This window comes from Pituophis catenifer, unplaced genomic scaffold, assembly GCF_029215685.1.
Source record: "Pituophis catenifer annectens isolate HBS135680 unplaced genomic scaffold, rPitCat1.0.hap2 SCAF_12, whole genome shotgun sequence".
In the NCBI taxonomy this organism is placed as follows: Eukaryota; Metazoa; Chordata; class Lepidosauria; order Squamata; family Colubridae; genus Pituophis; species Pituophis catenifer.
Genome location: NW_027256892.1, coordinates 6,680,546 through 6,704,009, shown reverse-complemented (window position 1 = coordinate 6,704,009; position 23,464 = coordinate 6,680,546). Strand labels below are relative to the sequence as shown.

The 23,464-nt window shown below is 39.2% G+C and overlaps 1 protein-coding gene across 1 annotated transcript in view; it reads left to right on the top strand.

Annotated features, from left to right (window-relative positions):
* Nucleotides 1-23,464, top strand: part of ADGRA2 (adhesion G protein-coupled receptor A2) — a 103,905-nt gene that overhangs the window by 59,617 nt on the left and 20,824 nt on the right. Inside the window, exons 3-8 of the mRNA XM_070952574.1 lie at nucleotides 16,437-16,508; nucleotides 17,481-17,552; nucleotides 18,975-19,046; nucleotides 19,389-19,552; nucleotides 21,152-21,365; nucleotides 22,919-23,083. Of these exons, the coding sequence (XP_070808675.1) occupies nucleotides 16,437-16,508; nucleotides 17,481-17,552; nucleotides 18,975-19,046; nucleotides 19,389-19,552; nucleotides 21,152-21,365; nucleotides 22,919-23,083 (759 nt within the window). The remainder of the gene's footprint in view (nucleotides 1-16,436; nucleotides 16,509-17,480; nucleotides 17,553-18,974; nucleotides 19,047-19,388; nucleotides 19,553-21,151; nucleotides 21,366-22,918; nucleotides 23,084-23,464) is intronic.

Below are 23,464 nucleotides of genomic sequence, written 5' to 3'. Positions count from 1 at the left end.
TCTTTGGTTAAATCCCAAGGGGAGATGTTATAAGCAAGCCTCTTCACTTGTAGCTCATCCTTATTAGGAAATAAAAGCAGCCTCTGTTTTGTACAGTGTAAACATTTCTGTTTACCAGAGATACTCATTTTTTCATCTGGGATAGTGACTGTTCTTAACAAATCCCTATTCCCATTTAGTATGCCTTTATCACTATGAAAAGGAGATAGGAGGAGACCTTGTCAAGGAATAGTCTGAACTCAGAACTGCTGATTGGGCCCAGGATGTTATATCTTAGAACATCTTACTTGTCTCTCAAGAAACATGAAGTCTCAATTTATAAAATACTATCAGGGTGGCTAAAGTGTTAGCATCTGTGTGAAACCAGCCATGGTTAGATACTTTTTGTTCCAAGCAAGTGCTGGCAAAAAACCTGCTGTTAAAAAGGGATTCCTCACCGACAACCATAGCCTTGATAATGTGATGAACTAATGGTCTCCACCCCCACTCCAGGAGACAAAGAGGGCCTTTAAGTGAGGAGAAAGAAGTCCACCATCTAACCTCATCAGAAAACAAGGTGGGTGGGGTGGTGGGCCTCCCAGTTCCAAAGGAAATTATTTTTGAGCTATGGAAAACAGGACAGTCTTTGTTCTGGGCAAGGGAGTTATGTGGGCTTTGTGGGATGGTTCCTGGCCTAGATGGTGTATGCTGCTTGTTGCTAGATCTCCCCAAAACATGTGCTGCAAACTTTTTCCCTTGCAGCGGGATGCTTGGAGAAGGGAGAAGGGAGCTTCTTTCATCTAAGCCCCAGCAGTCCCCTCCCCTGTTTGGAAAAAGCTTTCATGTTTGTAATCAAGCAGAGTCTATTGTAAAATTCAGGAGAGTTGACCATTAACTTAACCAGGCAATGGAGTAAAGCAGGGATCTCCAAACTTGGCAACTTTAAGACTTGTGGACTTCAACTGCCAGAATTCCCCAGCATGGCTGGCTGAGGAATTCTGGGAGTTGAAATCCACAAGTTTTCAAGTTGCCAGGTTTAGAAATCCCTGGAGTAAAGAATAACTGGTTAACCACATGGTCATCCTTTTTTCCCCCCAATAATTTTTATTAAATAGTTTTTTTTTTTTAAAAAAAAAAAACCAAAACAGATATTTACATCTTCTTCTTTTCAACATCTTCGCATCAGTAATCCATATTTATACATTTTCTCTTTCTTATCTTAATATATCTTTTATACATATATTTCTAGTATATCATATATATATCATAATATATTCTCTTAATCTAAATATTTTATTTAACCACATAGTCATCTTTTTAAGTGACATATTTCAATGGGCTACATGATAGGCCAATTGCTGGAGCTCTTTTCTTAGACATACTTTTCTCATGTGGATTTCCCATGGAGATCCTTCCCAAACCCTCGTAAACCTGACCCAGAGTCTCAGAGAAAACATCCTTACTCTATCCCCAAATGCAGGGTGAGCCTTTTTTTTTTAAATTAAATTTTATTAACATAAACAAACGTAAAACACAAATACATGTAAACACTTATACATTAACAAAAAGTCAATCGACTAACTTCTAGAAAACCTTCGCATCGGTGATTAATGTCCATTTAACCAATTTTCCTTAATCATACTATTTACAAATATACTTGCTTATACCTTACTACATTCGTAGAAGTTCAGCAGTATCTTTCTACAATCATATTAACCATTTATTTATACAATCCTATGGCTCATCTCATGTATCTATTTCTGCAATTCTTGAGTTATGTTCTCCTAGTGTCCTATGTTGTTGGCCCTATCCTTCCTTCTAACCATGTGTACCAATTTTGCCAAACTAAATAAAAGTCAGTGTTCTCTTTATCTTGGAGCTCTTTTGTGAGCCTATCCATCTCTGCGCATTCATTTATTTTTGCAAAAGGGTGAGCCTTTTGATTCCATAAATTCTCCTAAGCTTAGAAATGTATTTTTCTTTTTTCAAACCAGCAGCTCTTAATTTAAAACTCATCCATCAATGAGTTTTCAGATGTATGTCTTCCTCTTTTTCTTTGTGCAAGTCCTGGTCACTAGAGTAAAGAAAAAAGAAATTTGTATCACCCATGAAAAAATTAGTATACAAAAAGGATTCAATAATCCTCTGTAGAAGGAAAGATGATGGTGTTGGAGCCTTTTTTTCTCTTGGGAAAGAGGAAAGTCTGTCAGGTGCAAATAACCAGAGGCATTTGTTGAGTTCAAAGCATAGAAGAGTTTATTATTGCTACCTCTGTACAAGAATCTAATCAACTAAAAGCTAAGTTGGCACTAGATAAGGGTCAACAGAATTCATGGGGGGCTGGACTGGGTTTCTTGTGGCAGCACAATGACTTCAAACGTATGACACATTTAATCCCATCTTCCAGCTCCGCCTTCTGTTCTTCCACAGTCAGTGGAATAAGATAAAGAAAGGTATGATAATGCATCATATGTAAAATGTAGTCTCTCTCTCTCTCTCTCTCCCTCTCTCTCTCTCTGTTACAACTTGAAGTACCCATTTTCACACAAGAACATACGACTCACAATTATCAGATGTGATTGCCACTAATTTAGATAGTTGTAAAAAGAACTGGACAAGTTCCTAGAGGATTCTGATAACTGCATATTGTTACCTGTATCAGAGACAATATCCCTTAATCACCTGCTGTTAGAGCACAAGAGTGAATGGCAGCTGTTGCTCTTCTTGTGAACTTCCCAGTCAGATTTATCACTTTTTCTTCTTAGACTAACACATGAACTGCAACTTTTCTAGGAGACCTTGACCTGGTAATTTTCTTCAATTCTCCAGTAGCATTCATATCAGATTATAGAAATTGTCTCTGCCTCTGAGGAGCATCTAGAACCTCCAGCAATTTGAAATGAAACATGGCAGATGGCTGCTTGAGAGAAGTCATCACCATACCTAAATCTTCAAGGAAGGCAACTTGTTCTGTCCAGATGTTTTGGACAATAGTGTCTCACCATTGCCTAGGTCCGTTAGGGCAGATAGGAGTTGAACTTCCAAACATCTAGTTTAAGGCAACCAATGAATGCATAAAGCAAGGGTGAGTAACATGTAGCCTGCACATTGCTTTGGGCTCCATTTTAAAAGCAAGTAATCCATTTATGGATCCTTTCTCTAAAAGGTTATGAGCAAGGGGAAAAAGAGGATATGAGAAAGTGATAGAGTCTGCAAAGGATCCTTTTTGCTCTCAGACTTCAGCTCACTTCATTTATACCAGATATGTAAGCTTTGCTTGATGAACCAGAGAAAAACTGGTAAGCTCTTATATTAGCATCACATATGCTTGCACTCTGAATGTACAGATGTGTCTTTACAGATGTGAATCACATTGTGTCTGATATATAGCACAACAACTTCAAACTTCAGAAACAGTATCTCTCTATTTTGGGCTACAGAAGATATTAGCAGCAACTTCTCAACACATCTCACTAAGCCTTGAGTCATGAACTCATGGGTTCAGTTCTTGGACTGCTTCATCTAATATTCACATGTGTGTGATTTAGATCAGTAGAACAGAGCAAGGATAACTTGCTTATTGTTATACTGCTGTTTGAACTATCAATGATAGAGGGTGTGGAAGACACTACAACAAAATAATATAGTACCTACAGCTAAAACGGATAGCAATAGCAATAGCAATTGAATTTATATCACTCCATAGTGCTTTACAGCTCTCTCTAAGTGGTTTATAGAGTCAGCATATTGTCCTCAATAATCTGGGTCCTCATTTGGAAGGATGAAACCTGAGTCAACCTTAAACTAGTGAGAATAGAACTGCTGGCAGTCAGCAGAATTAGCCTGCAGTACTGCATTCTAACCACTGTGTCACCCTGGCTCTTTGTTCCCATTTTCTAGGCTTTATGTTTATTTTTCCAACTGATAGCCATCATTTTGTAGTTACTAAATGTGCTTCATCTTGAATATGCTGTAAAGTTTGACTGAGGAAATGCTATCTTAAATTTATTGTTGTCCCCATGTATTGCAGCAAAACTTGGGTTCCATTGGGACACAAACATTTCTCTTGTGTTTTGCAGTAGTCCTATTTTGTCCTGAATCAGCCAGGATTCAGAATATGGCTACTTCAAAAACAAAAACCAGAATATTTTTTCCTTTGTCATTTTTGCATGGAAGAATAAACTAATGGGGTGGTCAAATGCAGAATTATATTCCAGCTATTACAAAATGTAATAACAAAAATGTTTTTTTCCCAACTTAGATTTAATGCTAATGGAAGAAGGATGTCAAAGCGTAGTCTCTCTTTTTCTGCACCACCATTCTCATTTGAAAAACTATCTCTGGTTTTGTATCATTATTTACCATTGAATGCCAACAGTTTAAGTTGAACAGCTCTGCTATCTTAACTTAGTCCTGCCAAATACTGAGAAATAAATGTTTGTATTGGGGAGGTTTGCCTGTTTTTCTAGGTCGGCTACAAATCACTGCTTTCACAATGCTGTGTGTCGTGAAATGTAGCAGCTGTTTGGTAGAAATGGAAGGAAATGAAGAGGGATAAGGCAGGATGCAGAGCCAAAATTACAGAAAGACGCAGAAGTCGGAAAAAGTTGGCAGGAATCCAATGATCGGTCTCTTGGATTTCATTAAGGGTTCTGCCTATTTCCAACATTCATGCAATCCAAGTTTTGCTAAGAATGGAGAAGACACATCAACATTGTCTTTTTGTTATAGATGAAAATCTAGTAACTCTTCTGATCATTGCAACAAACAGGCAGCACAAAGCCAAAGCAGAGATGGATTTTTGCAGAAGTAAGATCTCTTGGCATCTGCTTCTCTTCTCTTTAATGCACTTATCATCATAAGATCAGTTAAGGTATCTCAGGAAAGAGTGGAGAAGGAACCTTAGCGACAGTTTAATATCACATCTAAAGCAAAATCTTGGCTTTGGGATAGCTAAACCCTTCATTTAGCCTTCAGCTTTCTTAATTAATGAGCTTGCCTCCTCAAACAGTTTTGTAAACAGTAATTAAACAAAGTTGCAAATTGTGCAATGTTCATCATTTTGTAAAGGATCAATACTATCTTCTGATTCTGGTGTCCTTCCTTATTCAAAAAGTAAGGAAAATATAGGCAGGAGCAGAAAAAGAAAGTACAGTCTCCCTATTTGTGTCTCCCTATTTGTGTGCACACACGCCTTGCTGCAAAAAAAAACGAACTAGTGATTTGTGGATTTAACAATTAGAAAGAGGAAATTATGGAAAGTAGGAAATTAAGATATAAGGTTAAAATATAAATGCACTTATAACTGCTGTTAAGAAGATTGAAAGCCATTTATTATGTTTCTCTTTTCTTCTTCCTTTTCTTCTTCTATTTTTTTTTCACTTTCTTACTACTTTTCTCTATTCTTTTTCTCTTCCATTCAACATTTGCATTGTTTTTATTCTGTTGGAAGCTTCTTTAATAAAAATTATAAAAACCAAGTGCAGGAAAATATGCTAGAAAAAATAAAAGGGTCATATCCTTGGATATATCTACATAAAACCTAGAGGCTTCAAAAACTAAAGGCTCTGAGTTGTCAAAAAAGTTACTTTCGAGTTGCTTAAAAAGGCCAACTGTGATAATCTAATACCAGGGCTAGGCAGTTTTCTCATTCAGGTGATGAAGTGTTTTGGGGCCTGGAGTAGAGGGAGTCAGAGGTCAAGGCTATGTATGAGGGCTCTCATTGTGAGAAATGCTTTAAGAACACGTCTTCAGCATCTCTAAGAACGAGAGAAAGTGTTGCTGCCTTTGAAAGGGGTAATCTTCTGTTTATGTTCAGGTTTCCCTTCCTAGAAGCCGCCTCTTGAAACAGATGAATAACTTATTCAAAGCACAGGTGGGCTTGAGCCATTTGCCCCTGTCCCATCACCAGAAAAATAAACCATTTCTGTTTGTGCATGCACACTCAGACACATTCAGATCTTTCTTCATTTGCCTTCCTGTGAAATGTAAAGACATTTCCTTCCTCTGCCTGATGAATTCACGAATTCCATCCCCAGCTGCTCTTTCCAGATGCATGCCATAAATTTATCAGCCAGACCTTGGAAAAAAAAACGGTTCCTTTTTGTTTTGCTGCTTGTTGATGCATAGATTTGCTGACTCCACCTCCACTCCATTTTCGTATGGATGAAATCATCACCCATCACCCATCTTTAAGCAAGAAGAATTGTTTTTTTCTGGCTAGCCAGCTGCCATTTGATTGCCAGTGTCCTTAGACCTTAAAGTGTGGTGGTTTTCTTCAATCCAGCAACCTTAGGACAATATCATATTTGACACAATTAGAATTTATCCATTTGGATATGGGTATTAGACTGGTTCCCGTGGAGAACTTAAAGTTGGACTCCATGTAGGCCTAAATATAATTGAATTGGTTTTAGCTTAGCATGATATACATGCATCTAACCATGGTATCTACCACCATAGTATTACAGTATCTGTAAATCCAGATAATTATGATTATAATTCTGATTAAACCAACCACTACATGACTGGGTGTACCAGTCACCATAATTATAATAGTTATAATTAAAGGGGAAAGTAAACCCAAAAAGTTTAGGAAAAGAGAATAAATCAATCAAAATATCACAGGCAAGTGATGATTTTTGAGGTTCTAACAGATATTGCCATTCCATCTGATATTCACCCAAATTTCATTGCCATGGCTTTGTCTTGTGCACTTTGTAACTTTGGACTGTTTGGGAAATTTAAAAACTCTTAGATTATTTTTCCCAACAATTTGACCGGCATTTCTGCTAAGTTGGAGGATCCCTGAATCCTATTGATATGTGTAACCTATGCATTGATTTTTCCATTTGGACTATATGAACAATATGAACAATTATACTAAATATTGCATCTCCTCCTCTTCCTCCTCCCCCCCTGCAAGCCCTGTGTGGAAAGTCCTTTGCATCTCCTCTATGACTATGGTGTCCCTTGTCTCCAGCAATTCCACAGCAGCCTCCTATGTCTGCAGCTCTGCCATGATATTTTCTAAAAGGGAGTTGATAAATCTTTGAGCTTCCTCCAAACTGGGCACCAGACAGAAGCCTTTTGTAATTGCATTGACAAGGCCCCTTCATTCTGATTTATCACATGCTTAAAAGTTAACTTCAGATGAAGAAAGAAGTTTGCCCCATGGATTTACATGAGTTCTTCATTTCTGGTGGCTCTGCTATGCCCTTATCCTGTGAGTGCACAGAGCACGAATACTGTGATCTACAGTTCAACTCATAATAGTGAGTTTGACATCTCCATTGAGGAGATGTTGTGCAGATGGACCAATGCTTAGCATAGTTAGGCAGCTGCTGGAATTCCAGCTTTTGTTGGGAGAAGCCAAGATTCCTACTTGCTATAGAAAAGGCACTCATCCGATATGCTTTTGTCAGAAATACAACCTTGGAACTCTCCTTGTGTGGAAGTCTACCTCTCTTGAAAAAGCCTATATTTTTGGAGATTAATCTACCTAGATACAGACATTGTTATATTCCATCTTAGCCAAGTAGATTTAGCTTCTGGTTCAGCTAAATTGTATAGTTGAAACTGATATATAAAAGCCTTGGTAGTACAGTGGTTTAATGCACCCTGTAATTAACACAGCTGCCTGCAATTTCTGCAGGTTCGAATCTTACCAGGCTCAAGGTTGACTCAGCCTTCCATCCTTTCTAAGGTAGGTTAAATGAGGACCCAGTTTGTGGGGGCAATAAGCTGACTATTGCAGACAAAAAGGAGCAAGAACCAAAGGTTGTTCTTCAAGGTCTTATATTTTTCTATTGGCTGGTAGCTCTCCTTTTTCTAGCCAGAGAACAGCTTTACACATACACAAGAGAAGAACCGACCTTTTTGACTGTCCTCTTACCCATCTTGCAAGCTGCATTAGATCTCAGAAACTGGGGCAAAACAAGTGAACAATGACAAGAAAGGGTTATCGTTTAGGAGTGGCATGTCTGCTCTATAGACAGAAGATCCCAAATTCAGATCTCAGCTTTTCCAAATAATTTGCGCTCGAAAGCTTAGAGAGCTGCTACCAATTAATGCCAGCAAAGTCAGGTTAGATGGGCCAAGAATTTGACTTAGAAGATGGACTTTACTAGGTTCCTACACACATCCATGATCTATCACAAGCCCTGGCCCCAGAACATAAGGAATGCTTAAAGCCAACTGCTTTTATTCCTTGCCATTTCCTCTCTGTGTCTCTGTGTGTGTGTGAGAGAGAGAGGGGGGGGAACTTATCTCCTCCCCACAGTTGGACAGCTGCCTCCTCAGGTCAAGGGCGCCAGCCATTCAAGCTCCAAAATGCCTCTGCCCTTGTGAGCAAAGGAAGCCTGCTCTTCTTTCCATTTCTCTTTGTTTATGAGTTCTCTGAAATCAAATCTCATTTAAAGACAGGCCATATATGGCTCATAGTCAGGGCTGGAAAGAACGTGTGCCAAAACGGAAACTTATCTGATTTTTTGAAACATTTTTATTCCATCCCTCATTCAAAAGAGAGAACACATGGTCTCCCTCTACCCTCCTCCTCTGACTCCCAATTTTGTCTTTGCAAAGATCCAATGAAGAAATCCAGGCTGATGAAGAAATCCAGGCTGAGTGGAAGTCGCTTGTCTGTATTTGCCCAGTTTTCTGACTGAGCAGAGATTCTTAATATGCCCCTCTAATCTAAGGAGACCCTCCAGATGTCTCAGCACTACTACAATGCCCAGGGTCTCTCACCATTGGCCTTACTTCTGGGAATTGTAGTTCTCAGCCTCTAAATTGCTATGGGAGGTATTGTGACTAGGTTTGCTATGCTGGATTTTTTTTATATATATAATCTCTTATTTGAGGACCTGGGAACCTAAATCTGTAGGAGAGGTGAAGTCCCAAAGGAGCTTTTCAAAAGGCAACTGGACTTGGTTTTTCCTTGAAGAGCCTTGGTAGTACAGTGGTTTAAAGCACCCTGTTATTAACACAGCTGCCTGCAATTTCTGCAGGTTCGAATCTTACCAGGCTCAAGGTTGACTCAGCCTTCCATCCTTTCTAAGGTAGGTTAAATGAGGACCCAGTTTGTGGGGGCAATAAGCTGACTTTGTATAAATATACAAAAGTATGAAGGCTATTGCTTAACGCACTGTAAGCCGCCCTGAGTCTCTGGAGAAGGGCGGCATATAAATCAAATTAAAATTAAAAAAAAAAAACATTTTGCTTCTCATCCAAGAAACTGAAGAATTTTCTTGGATGAGAAGAGAAACATGTTCAAGGAAAAAACCTAGAAAATCCAGTTGTCATTTGGAAACCTGGACGACTGAGAATCTCCATAGACAGGAGAGGTGGAGGCGTGCTCACTCCCTCTGCCCATTCTGTCTCATGGGAGGTAAATAGAGTAGGCTATAAAACAGCATGCCTGACAAAGAGCAACCAGGTCCTCAGCAACACCAATTGGGAACCTGCTCCCAATTCTTTCCTTGTTTGAGAACTAGAAAGTTGCAAGGATACCTATTCCTCTTTGCAAAATGTTGGGAAAATCCCTCTGTTCTCAGGAAGAGGTCCCTCTGTGTACACAGGTTGGTGGCCGGTGTGTTGTGCATGTGTCCATTTCAGGCAGCATTTGAAGAAGTGTTTTTGTAACGTTTGAAACTCCTCATTCCCACGTCCAGCTGTCTCCTTGGGATTAAGAGGGTGGGTTCGCTGGTTGCTTTTGTTCTGTTCAATTTTATGATTTAGAGGAACAGCTGCAGGCAGTGTGGTCTGCACTCATCCCTTCTTTCTCAAGAGCCTGGGGAAAGAACGGGGCGGGTGGCAAACAGAGCAAAGGAAAAAGAGAATGGCAATAACTTCATGTCCGCAAGACTCGAAAAAAGCCTGATCTTATCAACAGCACATTTCAGAACTGCAAAATTGGCAGGGTAAGGACCAGCCAGAGCTTGGAGCATAGGAGAGGGAGGAAAAAGGCTGATTGAACATGGTCTTCATGAGAAAAAGGACTCGGGTCCCTCACTGTATTTTGTGGAATACAGTATATGAATCATTTCCATAAGAAATATGGATGCAAGGATTTGGTCAGCGGCCTTGTACTAGAGCAAAACTTTGCAGCATTTTATGGACTTGCTGGCTTGACCAAACAACATACACAAAACAAAAACTCTACTCTATTGAGTACTGTTTTTCTTTTATTCTCCTTTTTCTACACAGTGTAGCTACTGTGCATAGGCGCTCTTATTTCAATGTATGCTCCCCACCTCCACCCTTCCTCCAAATTTTGATTTCTAAAGATTTTTAAGAGATAAATTTGGAGGTTTTCCAAAACCTCTGAAATCCCCTCTTCTACTGTTTATATGACATCGTGCTTTTTTAGTTTTATTGGAATCCTCAGCAAGAACATGAATATTTAGGCTTCTTTGTTTTATATGTAAAAATTGAGTCACTGTTTCCAAAAACTTGGAAGATCTGCTTAATATCTTTCTTCATATGAGATTCCTCAACATCTCAAACATGGCAGATTTGTTTATTTAACATATTTTTTCTCCTTCTCCAATAATAACTGTTGTTATTATTTGCTTTTTAACACCATCAAATAGTCACATCTGCCTATTCCAAGTCCTTGGGAAAGACTCAGTAATTGACAAAAATGCCAAATCCAGTCTAAATATCTGGCTGACTGTGCCATGAACAATAATTATTTGTTAAACTTTCCTGCTTAAAATTGCTGTTATCAGATCAGTACAATGTAATTTCTTTGAATGTAACTAAATTTTGTTATGCTGTCTGCAAAATTAGGCAGATTTGACTTCCCACTAGCAATCCACCACTAATTGTAATATATTATCTTGTCTTTACAGTATTATTATTTTAATGCTTCTTATTTGTAATCCTGGTCTGTGGCCGTAATAAAAATTATTATTAAATTATTGTTCAATATCAATGCCACCCAACTCACAACAACTCTCTTTATCTGTTCCTGGGTGCATTCAGCTTTTAATGCTAAGCAATATATTGCTGTCATGATTAATAATTAATATTGGATGATATTAGTATATGTACTACTAAATATTTGGTCCCTGGCTATCCTTACACATAAAACATAGGAATAAATAAAAATAAGCTTAAAAGATAAGATGAATAAAACAAACTGCAATATGAACTACGGTGTAAGTTCAAGTAAACTACTTCAAATATTGAGTGATTATATACAGGTAGTCCTTGACTTACAGCAGTTCATTCAGTGACTGTTCAAAGTTACAACTGCACTGAAAAAAGTGACTTATGACCATTTTTCAGCATCCCATGGACAGTGGCAGGAAAGGTCATAAAATGATCAAAATTCAGATGCTTGGCAACTCTCTCACATTTATGTCCACTGCAGTGTCCTGGGGTCATGTGATCACCTTTTGCGACTTTCTTACAAGCAAAGTCAATGGGGAAACCAGATTCACTTAACAACCCTGCTTCTAACTTAACAACTTTAGTGATTCACTTAATGACTGTGGCAAGAAAGGTCATAAAATGGGGAAAAATTCACTTAACCAATGTTTCACTTAACAACAGAAATCTTGGGCTCAATTGTGGTCGTAAATCAAGGACTACCTATATTAGTACTAAGGCTTCAGTGAAGAGATCATCATCAATCATAAGAGATAAATAGGAGAATTAACAGCAATTGTTATTATTAAACCTTGAGCATGTTTAATCATACCAAAACTGTTCCTAGTGAGGTCTTGCCAGATCTTGCTGACTATTAAACAGAGTTTGATGACTTTCCTATCATTCAGATCAGCTAAAAGATAATCAAGACAAAGAGTGTATGGCCTGGGCAAGGGTTAAGGAAGATGTAATAAATTTGTGTTACAGATCTTGTTGATAAGGTTGAAAGTAATGGTTCCTGATTTACAGTGACAAAGGCATTCATGGCATGGGATTTTCTGGAATCTCTCAGCCAAGAAGAAGCTTGGAGAGCAATAAATAATGTTATATACTGAGCATTTGTTTATATGCTTTTTCAAGCCTTCCAAGTTGCTGATGAGCCCTAGATCCTGTGTGGAAGCGATTTCCATATGTTAACTGTGGCCATTCCAGAAAATCTTCAGCCCTACTCTTAATATTCATTCCATTAGCTTTGTTCAAGATGGTCCCTCACAGGTTAATATGTTTCTAGTGCAAGAGCACTCCGTCCCCATCTAACTCTGCTCTACTCCATCCTTATTCTTCCTTTGCCTGGAAAAAATATGCCTGACCCATCATAAAAATTAACAGGTTTTGATGCCACCTGTCAATGCTGGAAAATTCTGGCTAGGATTCATATCTTGCATGGCATCTGTCAAGATTCTCTAGGTGAATGGAGCAGAGGATCCTCTCCTGAAGGAAACCAGGATTTCAAAGAACACTGTGACTGGACATCATCAACGCTGACACCAACCAGACACAGAAAAATTCAAAGAAGTAGTATAAGCTCAGAAGATGTGGAGGCACCTGGCCCAGAGAATCACCAAGTGTTGGACATGACTGAACAGATAGCCTCCTCCTCCTCCTCTTCCTCCTCCTCCTTCCCCCAAATGTGACTGTGCTACTCTTTGCCAGACATTGGATCATATAATGACTAGCTGCTATCTGAGAGCTTATACAGGAGGAAAAGCAGATTTTCTCCAACTAACAAATACTGCACTTAATTGGATAAACGATATACTTTAGATATTAATATATAGAACACTTATTCCATTCTCATCAACCAACATATTTGAAAATGTAATCTACAACTTATATATAACTTCTTGAATTCCTTATACCTTACAAAATTGACTACCTATTCCCATCATACCTTTGCTCCTTTTATATATTCTTACTATTGTTCCAGGTACTTTATTTATTTTATTTATTTTATTTTATTAAATTTCTATACCGCCCTTCTCCCGAAGGACTCAGGGCAGTGAACAGCCACGAGATAAAACACATCAATACAAAAAATTTAAAATGAATTAAAAATGAATTAAATAATTTGGCTGAATTTAAAATACCCCATAATTTAAAACAAATTAAAATTTACATTTAAAAATTTACATTTAAAAAGGGGAGAAGATTTAGGCCAGGCCAGCTTGATGGAATAGGAAAGTCTTAAGCGCGTGACGGAAGGTGCGCAGATCCGGGATCCTCAGTATCTCCGGGGGGAGCTCGTTCCAGATTGTAGGTGCCCCCACAGAGAAGGCTCTCCCACTAGGGGCCGCCAGTCGACATTGTTTGGCCGACGGCACCCGGAGGAGCCCCTCTCTATGGGAGCATACTGGCCGGTGGGAGGCTGTTGGTGGTAGCAGGCGGTCCCATAGATAACTAGGTCCTAAGCCATGGAGCGCTTTAAAGGTGATAACCAGAACCTTGAAGCGCACTCGGAAGACCACCGGGAGCCAGTGCAGCTCGCACAGGAGAGGTGTTACATGGGAACTCCATGTATGTCTTTATGTAGGTCACATGTAACTTGTGTATGTCTTTATGCCATACACAAAATAAATAAATCTTCCTTTGTCATCTTTGCTTTCCCCAATAATGAAATAAGAACACCCAGCCATTGGATGGGGAGGGTGAGAGAGAAAGCTTTACTTGAAAGCAGCTAGAGTGGATCGGAGATGGGTGCATCACAATACCATGGATACAGAAGGAAAGTGCAGTTCTCACTAATGGGAGAATTCAACTGGACTGCCTATTTCCAAGGAAGCACAGCAAAATTGGCTTCATACCATTTCCTTTAGCAGGGGAGTGAAGTGATAGTAGATCAGTTTACCACTGCAAACTGCACATAAGCTCTGTGACATCACAGGGTACAAAAACAGTCTAAATTTCAAATTGGTATATTCCCTGATCCTAAAAGGGGCCTCTGGGATGTAGGAAAAATGTTGATTTTTTTCTCTCCTGAATATAACAGAATAACAGAGTTGACGGGACCTTGGAGGTCTTTTAGTCCAACCTCCTGCTCAAGCAGGAGACCCTACAACATTTCAAACAGGTGGCTGTCCAGTCTCTTTTTAAAAGCCTCGAGTGATAGAGCACCCACAACGTCTGAAGGCAAGTCCTTCCACTGATTAATTATTCTCATGTTAGGAAATTGCTCCTTAGTTCTAGGTTGGGTCTCTCTTTGATAAGTTTCCATCCATTGTTTCTTCAGGTGCTTCGGGAAACAAGTTGACCTTCTCATCTTTGTGGCAGCCTCTCAAATATTGGAACATTGCTATCATGTCACCCCTGGTCCTTCTTTTCATTAAACTAGACATACCCAATTCCTGCAACCGTGTTTCATGTTTTAGTTTCCAGCTCCCTATTCATCTTTGTTGCTCTTTCCTGCACTCTTTCCAGGGTCTCTACATTTCTTTTTTCATAATATGGTGACCAAAACTGGATGCAGTATTTTAAGTGTTATCTCTTTCAAAGTTGAGCTTCATTTTAGCCTGCTCGGCTTGACACCGGGAAAGTATGAAGTGTTTAGGAAGATTTACAGGCAGCATACAAAGCTAGTAGATGGGAAAAGCTGCTTTATTTTTCTGTGGAGCAGAGGATTTTGTTGCTGTCCTACTCTGTTTGGCAAGAAGTCATGAAGTATGGGTGGGCTTGTTTGTGTGAGTATGCACTGTTGTTTTCTTAGTGCCTAGCATAAGCTGAGAGTAGGAAGAAGTTACAATTACAAGGGAAGGAGGAGTCCTAATGGTGATCCTTAATGAATTACAGAACAATAACAAACCTTCTTACATCTATAAACCATTCTTTGATGTGAGCATAGTGTTAGAGGGGCCTTTGGACTCTATGGGACAACTACTAAGAGAAACTTATCTTCAGAAGATGGGAATCCATCACTGTGTTTCAAACAATGAGGAAGTTTGTTCACTGAGGAAGAACATCCAAGGGATTAGTTGGATTTAGCCACAAGATAAGTAAATACCTTGTATTCTTGGGCAACCGTTCATCTTCCTGTGATGTTACCAGAAGTGGGCAAGAAAAGAATTATTTTTTCTTTTGTTCAAAGCATAATTTTTATGAAGGATGTTCTTCAAACAATAAAAGACAAATCTAAAAAAAGAAAAGGGAAGAAAGAATAATAATGAGAAGAAAAAAGTGGAAGAATAATTAATAGAACAAAGGTCAGAAAAATAAGTGACTTCAAATCTCTTTTGCAACAAAAGTTAGCAACTTATGCCCAGCCTTCTTTCTTAATAGTATAAAAATCCCTTCGGCCCTTTATTTAGTCCTTTTTTAATCATCAGATCCATGAATCATTTCACGGTCAGCAAAAAGTCCGTAAAAGATTTTCAATCTTCTAAAAAGATTGTTTTTGTACCTCACCCAAATAAGTCAGTTACAGTTGTGAAACCCTTCTGGAAGGAATACATTTGGGGAAACTTGATTTAGTCTGAATAAAATCCAGGACTTTTCTTTCTCTTTTCCTTTCTCCATCTTGAAAATAAGAACTGAAAAAAAAAAAACATGCCTCCATTATCAATTTCTCAACAAATCACAGGCCAACTCTCTCTTTTTAAATAAATAATTTGACATGGGTGGGGTGAAGTCTTCATTTCAAGTAAGTACAGAATCTTTGAGATGTTTTATTAATGGCTGAAGTGTATCAAACACCAGAAAGTGGAACAGTTAGACTGCCAAAGAGTTAAATTGATTCCTGCTTCCCTGGAAAAAAAAAGGTGGGTTTGTAAATGTCCATTATTATACTAAATAAAGTCAATAAATAATGAAAACCTGAGAAACAGCCCACACATGGCTGAAACAAGGAAATTTGGAATAATTTGAAAGTGCTTGAATTCTACTGCACATGGTGGTTGCTTCAACAAGGCTTTCAGTGGTGTAAAGTAAGATGCCACTCAGGATTATGAATATTTTTTTAAATACTCCATTTGTGGTCTTGTTTTGAAAGTTAATTATGTATGTTTACATGTGATAAAATTTTCTCGAAAGCATGTTTGTAAATAAATAGGAAGAAGGAAGTAGATGAGTGAGGAATAGAAAAGGAAAAGTGGAAAACTTTATATATCCATATATTAAAAAATGCAATGAAAGATGTAATTATCTAAAGGCACAGTTATCTTTGTTTTAAATATTTTGGTTTGACACATTTTAATGAATCAGTTGTTAGGGGATATATAGTTTTTTATTTTTACTTATACCTATTAATGTTTTAGATTTATTATCCCAGTAACAACTGTATTAACATAGTAACAGAGGAGCAAATGTTATGCTATGTGAGTTATTTTGCTAGTTTTTAGTGTATTATTGTATTTATTTGCTTCGCTTGGGCTTTGTTCTTTTAAATTTTGGTGAAATTTATATTGATTGGTATAAAGAAAATAGAGTAGTTACCTTAAGAAAGTTTTAACCCTTATCCTCAAGGATCCATCAAGAACAAAATTCACCCATTCTTCAGTGCAACATCTTATGTTTCTTTTTTCCTTATTTCCCAGAGACCTAAAGAACAATTTGATTAGCATCATTCAGCCTGGAGCTTTTCTGGGTCTTCAGGACCTGAAACGCTTGTAAGTAATAGTTTCAACTTCTCCGGAACATATTCCAGCTAATTTCCTGCTCTTGATTCTTTAATCTGCAAGCTACCTTTAATATTTACATGTGAATCCCATATCCCCACCCCCATAATTGCTTAACTTCCAAGCCCAGAGCCATTTCAAAAAGTTTTAAGTAATGTGTAACCTGTCCATAACTCATAATGCCTGACTGTTTACTCCAAGTGTCAGTTTCCTGATAATTTCAACAAAGATGCATGTGGTCACCATCTTTTGAGCTGGGTGTTTATTTTTCCAAAAGTAATTGCAACGTATGCTTGGAAAAGACAAATCTGTCCTTTAATTCTCCACCAGTCCTCTAAGCTAGTTGCACTCATTCAAGTGCTCATTCAAGGGGGAAAAAAAGCTTCTGGTGATTTCATGGATGTGTCCATGCAGTTGTTTTGGCAACAATACTAAAACGATTGGCTATTGTTTTTAGGGGTATTTTTACTGCTGCTTTTCACTCTGATCTACAATCTCACCACTTCTAATAAATCTCCCAAACAAATGCTGATTCTGCATAGTTTTTTGAGATTAACCAAGAAGTAGATGCTGACATTGAAAGGTGCTCAGCAGTTCAGAAGCATGCAAATGTAAGTAGATAAATAGGTACCACTTCAGTGGGAAGGTAACAGCATTCTGTGCGCCTTGGTGCATAGTCTTGCTGGCCACATGACCCCAGTAGCATCTTTGGACAATGTGAATGTTGATTTCCTCGGTTAAGAAACGGAGATGAGCACTGCTCCAAAGAGTTGGACACAAGTGGACAGGGGAAGCCTTTATCTTTACCAGTATACATTCAAGGTGTACAAGGTTTTCCGGCAAATTCAGACTATGCTGTGTCAACGTTGGGATGCCCCATGAAGAGAAAGCTCGTATACCCTTAATATCCATGGCTATTCACGGTTTGTCTATGGCTCCCATTTTTTTCTCATTGTTCTGCAGGGATCTCTCCAACAACCGCATTGGCTGCTTCAACATCGGCCTCTTGCAGGGACTGTCCAGCCTTATCCGTCTGTGAGTATTCAGTGGCAATGGTGAAGGTATGGTCTCACTTTGAGCCTCTGTACATGTGCTGTTGACAGGAACCCTTATTTATCAAATCCATCTTCCAAAATCTGGGTTCTCTCCAAAGGTGTGAATGTCACCTTCCAGAATTTCCACTTGGCAAGGTCAAAATTGACAGTCCACATAACTGAAAACTGTTCTGGTTGGAGAATACTGTGTCAAAGAATACTGCTAAGCACAGATGCCAAACATGATGGTTTTGCTTTTATTTCATTATTCCTTTTCAACTTATTTTGTCAGGGAATCCTGAAATTTGAAAGGGAAGGCTGAGGGATTTATAAGAAATAGATCCCTATTGGGATCTATAGATTTATGAACCCAACTACCCATAGCAGCAACCCCATAGCAGCAAACCTGCTAGGTCTTTCAATTAAAAAAAAAAAAACACATTGAATACTTTTGGCTAATTTTACTTTTTGATGTTATTTAGACAAATTCTTAAATTTAGCTATCTATCTACAGCTATTAGTCATAGTGATGATATACCCTTAAGATAAGAGCAGTAGGTTGTTGGGAAGAACAGTAGAAATAGGATTATTGTTCTCACATCTGTCCTGGACTTCCCTTAGCTTTCTGGTTGGCAATTGGAGGGGACAGGAAGGACCTGGATGAGATAGCTCTTTGGTCTGATCCAGCAAATCTCTTGTTTATTTTGTAGTAACTTTAGCATTTATACTCTGATACTTTCTGTGAAGAGTTCCTGGAAGAACTTACAGAAAAATAAAAGGCAGAAGTCCTTGTCTTCAGGTTTACTAATTATGGAAGAAATGGTACAGAAGAGACAAGGGATAGGAAGGGAATAAGAAAACCAGAAAGCTCAGGCATTATTTGCAGTAATTCTGTTTTGTATAATATCCAGCTGTCATGGAAATGAGCAACCTAGGGAGGTTCAGATAGAAACTCTCATCTCTAAAGCAGATGGTCTTGGGATGATGTTGCTCTTCTTGCAAGCTCCTGATAGATTCTGGAGGAGAGAACTTCAGTCAGAAACAGAAATAGCAACCGGACTTAGTTATGCTGTATGGTCTTCTGCCATGGCTTATGTTCTCGCCCCCCAAAATAAATTGAACCCCCTATTGCATTTCTTTGTTCACAGTAAATTTATGGAAACCATAGCCAAAAGATGAAGTGAGGGAAACTGACTTTAATTATTATAAAACTATATCATCATTTGCTGTGAGGGCTCTATGGAGCCCTGATGTTCAGAGAAAGGATGTTTCTCTCTAAGTAGCAATTGCAAAGAGAATAAGATTCCTACCATTCAAAGACTTCCCTGAAGCAGCTTTCTTGCCATGATGAATCTCATCTTAGGTAGGCTTCTTGGTCTACTCGTGTAAGTTTTATCTTATTTTGTTATCATCTCTTTGACAGGAACATATCAGGAAATATCTTCGCCACCCTCCAGAGTGGAGTCTTTGATGAGTTGCTGTCTCTGAAAGTACTGTAAGTATTTTTTGTTTTGTTGGTCAAAGGAAAAGGAAAAAGCAGCACTTAATTTTTTTAAATGATTAATTTACGTGATTAATGTTGGGGTTGACATCTGTGTCTTTCTGCATGGAAAGCCATGCTCAGTCACATTGTCCTCCCCTTTGAAGCCCTCTGGAGAGAATAGACCAAGCCATCACCCAGCTGTGGACAAGGTTCCTCGATGTTCACTGTGCTACCTCAAGATGCTGGAGCTTTCTAGAGATGTTTTTGTTATCGAGGAGGGACAGGCATCTCTTTCCTGTGTAAATCTTCCTCACTGGCACTTCCTCTTCAATTTACATTTCTCTTGTTCTCCAGTGACTTTGCCACTGAATACCTGACCTGTGACTGCCATTTGCGCTGGGTCCTAGCCTGGTCCAAAAGCCATTCTGTCCAGGTATCTGATAAGACGGTGTGTGTCTACCCCAGCAACTTGCATGGGAAGCTACTACGAAACATCAGAGAGAGCCAACTGCGCTGTGGTGAGGCACCCTCCTGAGTGAGTGAGTTTGCTTGGTGTGCAAAGGAGATTTGTTCAGTAGTCCAGTGCTCTTTTCTCCCTCTGGGATACCTCCCTGCTTCTATTCCATCCTTCATTCAACAGATAGAAATAGCACTTAGACTTATATACCATCCCCATAGTACCTTACAACACTCTCTAAGTGGTTTACAGAGTCAGCACATTGCCCCCAACAATCTTGGTCCTCATTTTACTGACTTAGGAAGGATGGAAGGCTGAGTCAATCTTGAGCCGGTCAGGATTGAAGGAATCAAACTCCTGGCAATGTGAGCAGAGTTACCCTGCAATATTGTTTTCTAACCACTGTGCCACCATGCAGTGGTTAGAATTCTGTTACTGCTTAGCATGGATTATCACCATGAAGGGATAGTGGTGTTGGTCAGCTGCAAACCTCTGCAATTGATAATCCTTTCAGGGTTCCAGGTTTGCTTACTGAAATATCACAGCTCAATATGTAAAGTGTGTCTACTTCATTTTGCAATACCAAGAGGACTTCAGAACGGCTTACCAAAAACCTCACTCACAGCTCCCATGTCAAGCAAAGCAACATGATTCCTCTGGGATGCTTGCAGGGAAAAATTCCTGAGATCATCTTCTCTCAGCTGATGGAGTTCTCAATATGGCTCTTCTTTCCCACAGCATAGCCTGAGTAACTGGCTTCACCAGTGATGGAAAGAAGTTTTTCCTTGCGGGCAACTCTTAGAAGCAGCAGAATCTTACTCAAATGAACAGCGCTATAAAGTACAATCCTCAGATGTCTTGCAAAAAGTTTGGCAGACGTGAAGTAATGCTAGTATAGCAGCAAAGCAGACAGGCGGCTCTGGAAACATGTGATCCTTGGGCAGTCTATACACATTCTGTTATTCAGCATACAGTTTCATGTTGACTTCATGCAGAATTTGGTGGCATGATGGCTCAGTGGTTAAGACTCTGGGCTTGCCGGTTGAGAAGCCAGCAGCCCAGTTTTGAGCCCTGAGCGCCAAATGACACCATAAGCGCCTGACCTCGCCCTAGCTCCTGCCAACCTAGCAGTTTGAAAGCCTGCAAATGCAAGTAGATAAATAGGTACCACTTTGGTGGGAAGGTAACAGCACTCCATGATGTCATGCTGACCACATAACCATAGAAATGTCTTCGGACAGCGCTGGCTCAGGGGCCCTGAAACAAAGATGAATAGTTGGCAATGACTAGTGGAGTAAAATCTGAAGGGAATCATTTACCTTTTTAGCCTTTTACATTCAGAATTTAGCAACCTTTCTTTTTTATTTTAAATGCAATACCTATATGAACATTTAGTTAATAGAATAATAAAAGGCAGAATTTAAAAAAATCTAAGAAAAAATCCAAGTAGACATATAGACAAGCATTCTGGACATGTCCTCCTGGATGTATTTATTTCTTTTCTTTGAAGGGTGGAGCATAACTGGCTTTGACTGCTGACCAAGTGGGCCTTTGGTTAGGCGCACTTTCTTTGAGAGGGTCCAGGACACGACTGATTTGGGCTTTCTTCTCTTGTTTCCCTAAAGCCTAAGTGAGGTCTCTCTCTCTCTTTTACCCACAGAAGGGTCCCCAGAGCTGCACACTCATCAGCTAATCCCCTCCCTGAGGCAAGTTGTCTTCCAAGGAGACCGACTCCCTTTCCAATGTACAGCCACCTATCTGGACAACAGCACACACATCCTCTGGTACCACAACCGTGCACTGGTGCAAGAAGATGAACCTAGCGGCATCATCTTAGAGGACAGCCTCGTTCATGATTGCACTTTAATCACAAGGTACTAAAGGCTGAACTGGGTCGGTCAAAGAAGGAAAAGTTCTTTCCTAGTTATTTCCAATCTTTGGTCTAGCATAGCATGGCCATTAGGCAGGCTGATTTCCACCAACGTGGTCATTGGGTGAATTGATGTTGACTAATACCAGTAGGAACTAAGGTTTAGAAAAAAATGTCCTATTGATTCACACATAAGCAGTAACTTCAGAGTACAGGGATGGACTCAGGGATTTAGCTCATTTTTGTACTTGGGTTTGACTTGATTCCAAGCAGAAGGTCCTCCTAGAAGGAAGACTGATGGCTGCCTTCTTAGTGGTGGCTTCCTGTTCTGGAATTCTCTCCCAAATTGATTTGTCCAGTGACAACATTGCAATCTTTTCAGAGTCTTGAATATATATGCTTATTCCTTCAGGCATTTGCAGATATTTGAATGCATTATTCTTTTATGTTTTATATATATATATATATATATATATATATATATATATATATATATATATATATATATATATATATATATATATATATATATGTTTTCTCAGGTCTTCGCGGGTGTTTGTATGTAGGTCTTTGGTTATTCGGGTCTTCTCCCACGTAAAATTGGAAGTGTCTTGGCGACGTTTCGACGAAGTCTCATTCGTCATCTTCAGGCTGGTGTTCTCGGCTTCGTGCTCCTGGAAGCACGAAGCCGAGAACACCAGCCTGAAGATGACGAATGAGACTTCGTCGAAACGTCGCCAAGACACTTCCAATTTTACGTGGGAGAAGACCCGAATAACCAAAGACCTACATATATATATATATATATATATATATATATATATATATATATATTTCTTTTTATCCTATTCACCCAGAAGGCAGTAAATAAATCTAATAACTGGAGAGTAACTTAGTAGATTTCTGTCCTTTGCTTCATTCTGGAATTCTCTCTGGTCACTCCCAACCACCCAATAAATACTGTATACCCTCCCCATTTTTAAAGACATCCATAGGGCATTACAAAAGAAATGCCTGTAGATTTGGGTGACCTGTATGACGTTATAATAACGTTACTTGAATACTGCTAATAAATTTGTTCTGTACTGAGCTCTGAAAACTTTTCTATTAGGATGTGCAGCTGTTTGGATCAAGAATATAAAAAAATGTGAGATGGATGCATGCTCACCACAGGTCTCTTTACCTCCTTAAAATAACCACGTTTTCTCCTGCACAACCATGGTAGTCATGCAGTCCCAGGAAAGTAGGCATTTTAATTAGCCATGCAGTATGATCTGTTGGTAGGCACCAAATCAAAATCAAATGTGTATATTCCTGGGATTATGTGGCTCCATGTAAGCCTAGAAAAAGGCCTTCAGGAGGCACTGAGAAATGCAGTGGGCATGTCCACACCTCTTCCAAAGTTCCTGCTTCAGTTCCCAGCAACTATATATTGCTAATTCTGTGTGTAAAGAATATGATGTAAGGAGAGGAAATATGGGTTGGGCTAGTCTGTAGTTCAAAAGCTCAATTGATCATCAGCCCATGTTCTCTTCTAAAAGCATTCTCTGTTTGCAGTGAGCTCATCCTGTCAAACATCCATGTCTCAGCTAATGGTGAATGGGAATGTACCATCTCCACTGCCCAGGGCAACGTTAGCAAAAAGGTGGAAATTGTTGTGCTGGAGACCTCAGCCTCATACTGCCCACCTGAGCGGGTTACAAACAACCGTGGAGACTTCAGGTAGGAGCCAAAGTGTGGCAGAAGCTGTTATCAGGAGCAGAACTGATCATCTATGATAGGTTCCCCCAGACGGTCGTTGGATTCGTGTTCCAGAATTCTACTCATTTCGCATGGGCTAATATGGGAAGAAATTGTCTTAACGGGGAATGATTTAGTTCTGCCCTGGTCCCTTTATGTCTTTAGTTGCTGGAGAATCAATTTTTGAAGAAAAGTAGGCTGGACATTTGCAATAAATGATAACTTACATAACAGATAAACGAGGGAAAGATTCAAGGCTTGAGAAACAAAAGTGTGAGCTGTGGCCAAGAAATAAAAAAATGAAGTTGAATATTTGAGGAACAGCCAGTACACTTGAGTCTGGCAAACCCAAATTTTCCTAAT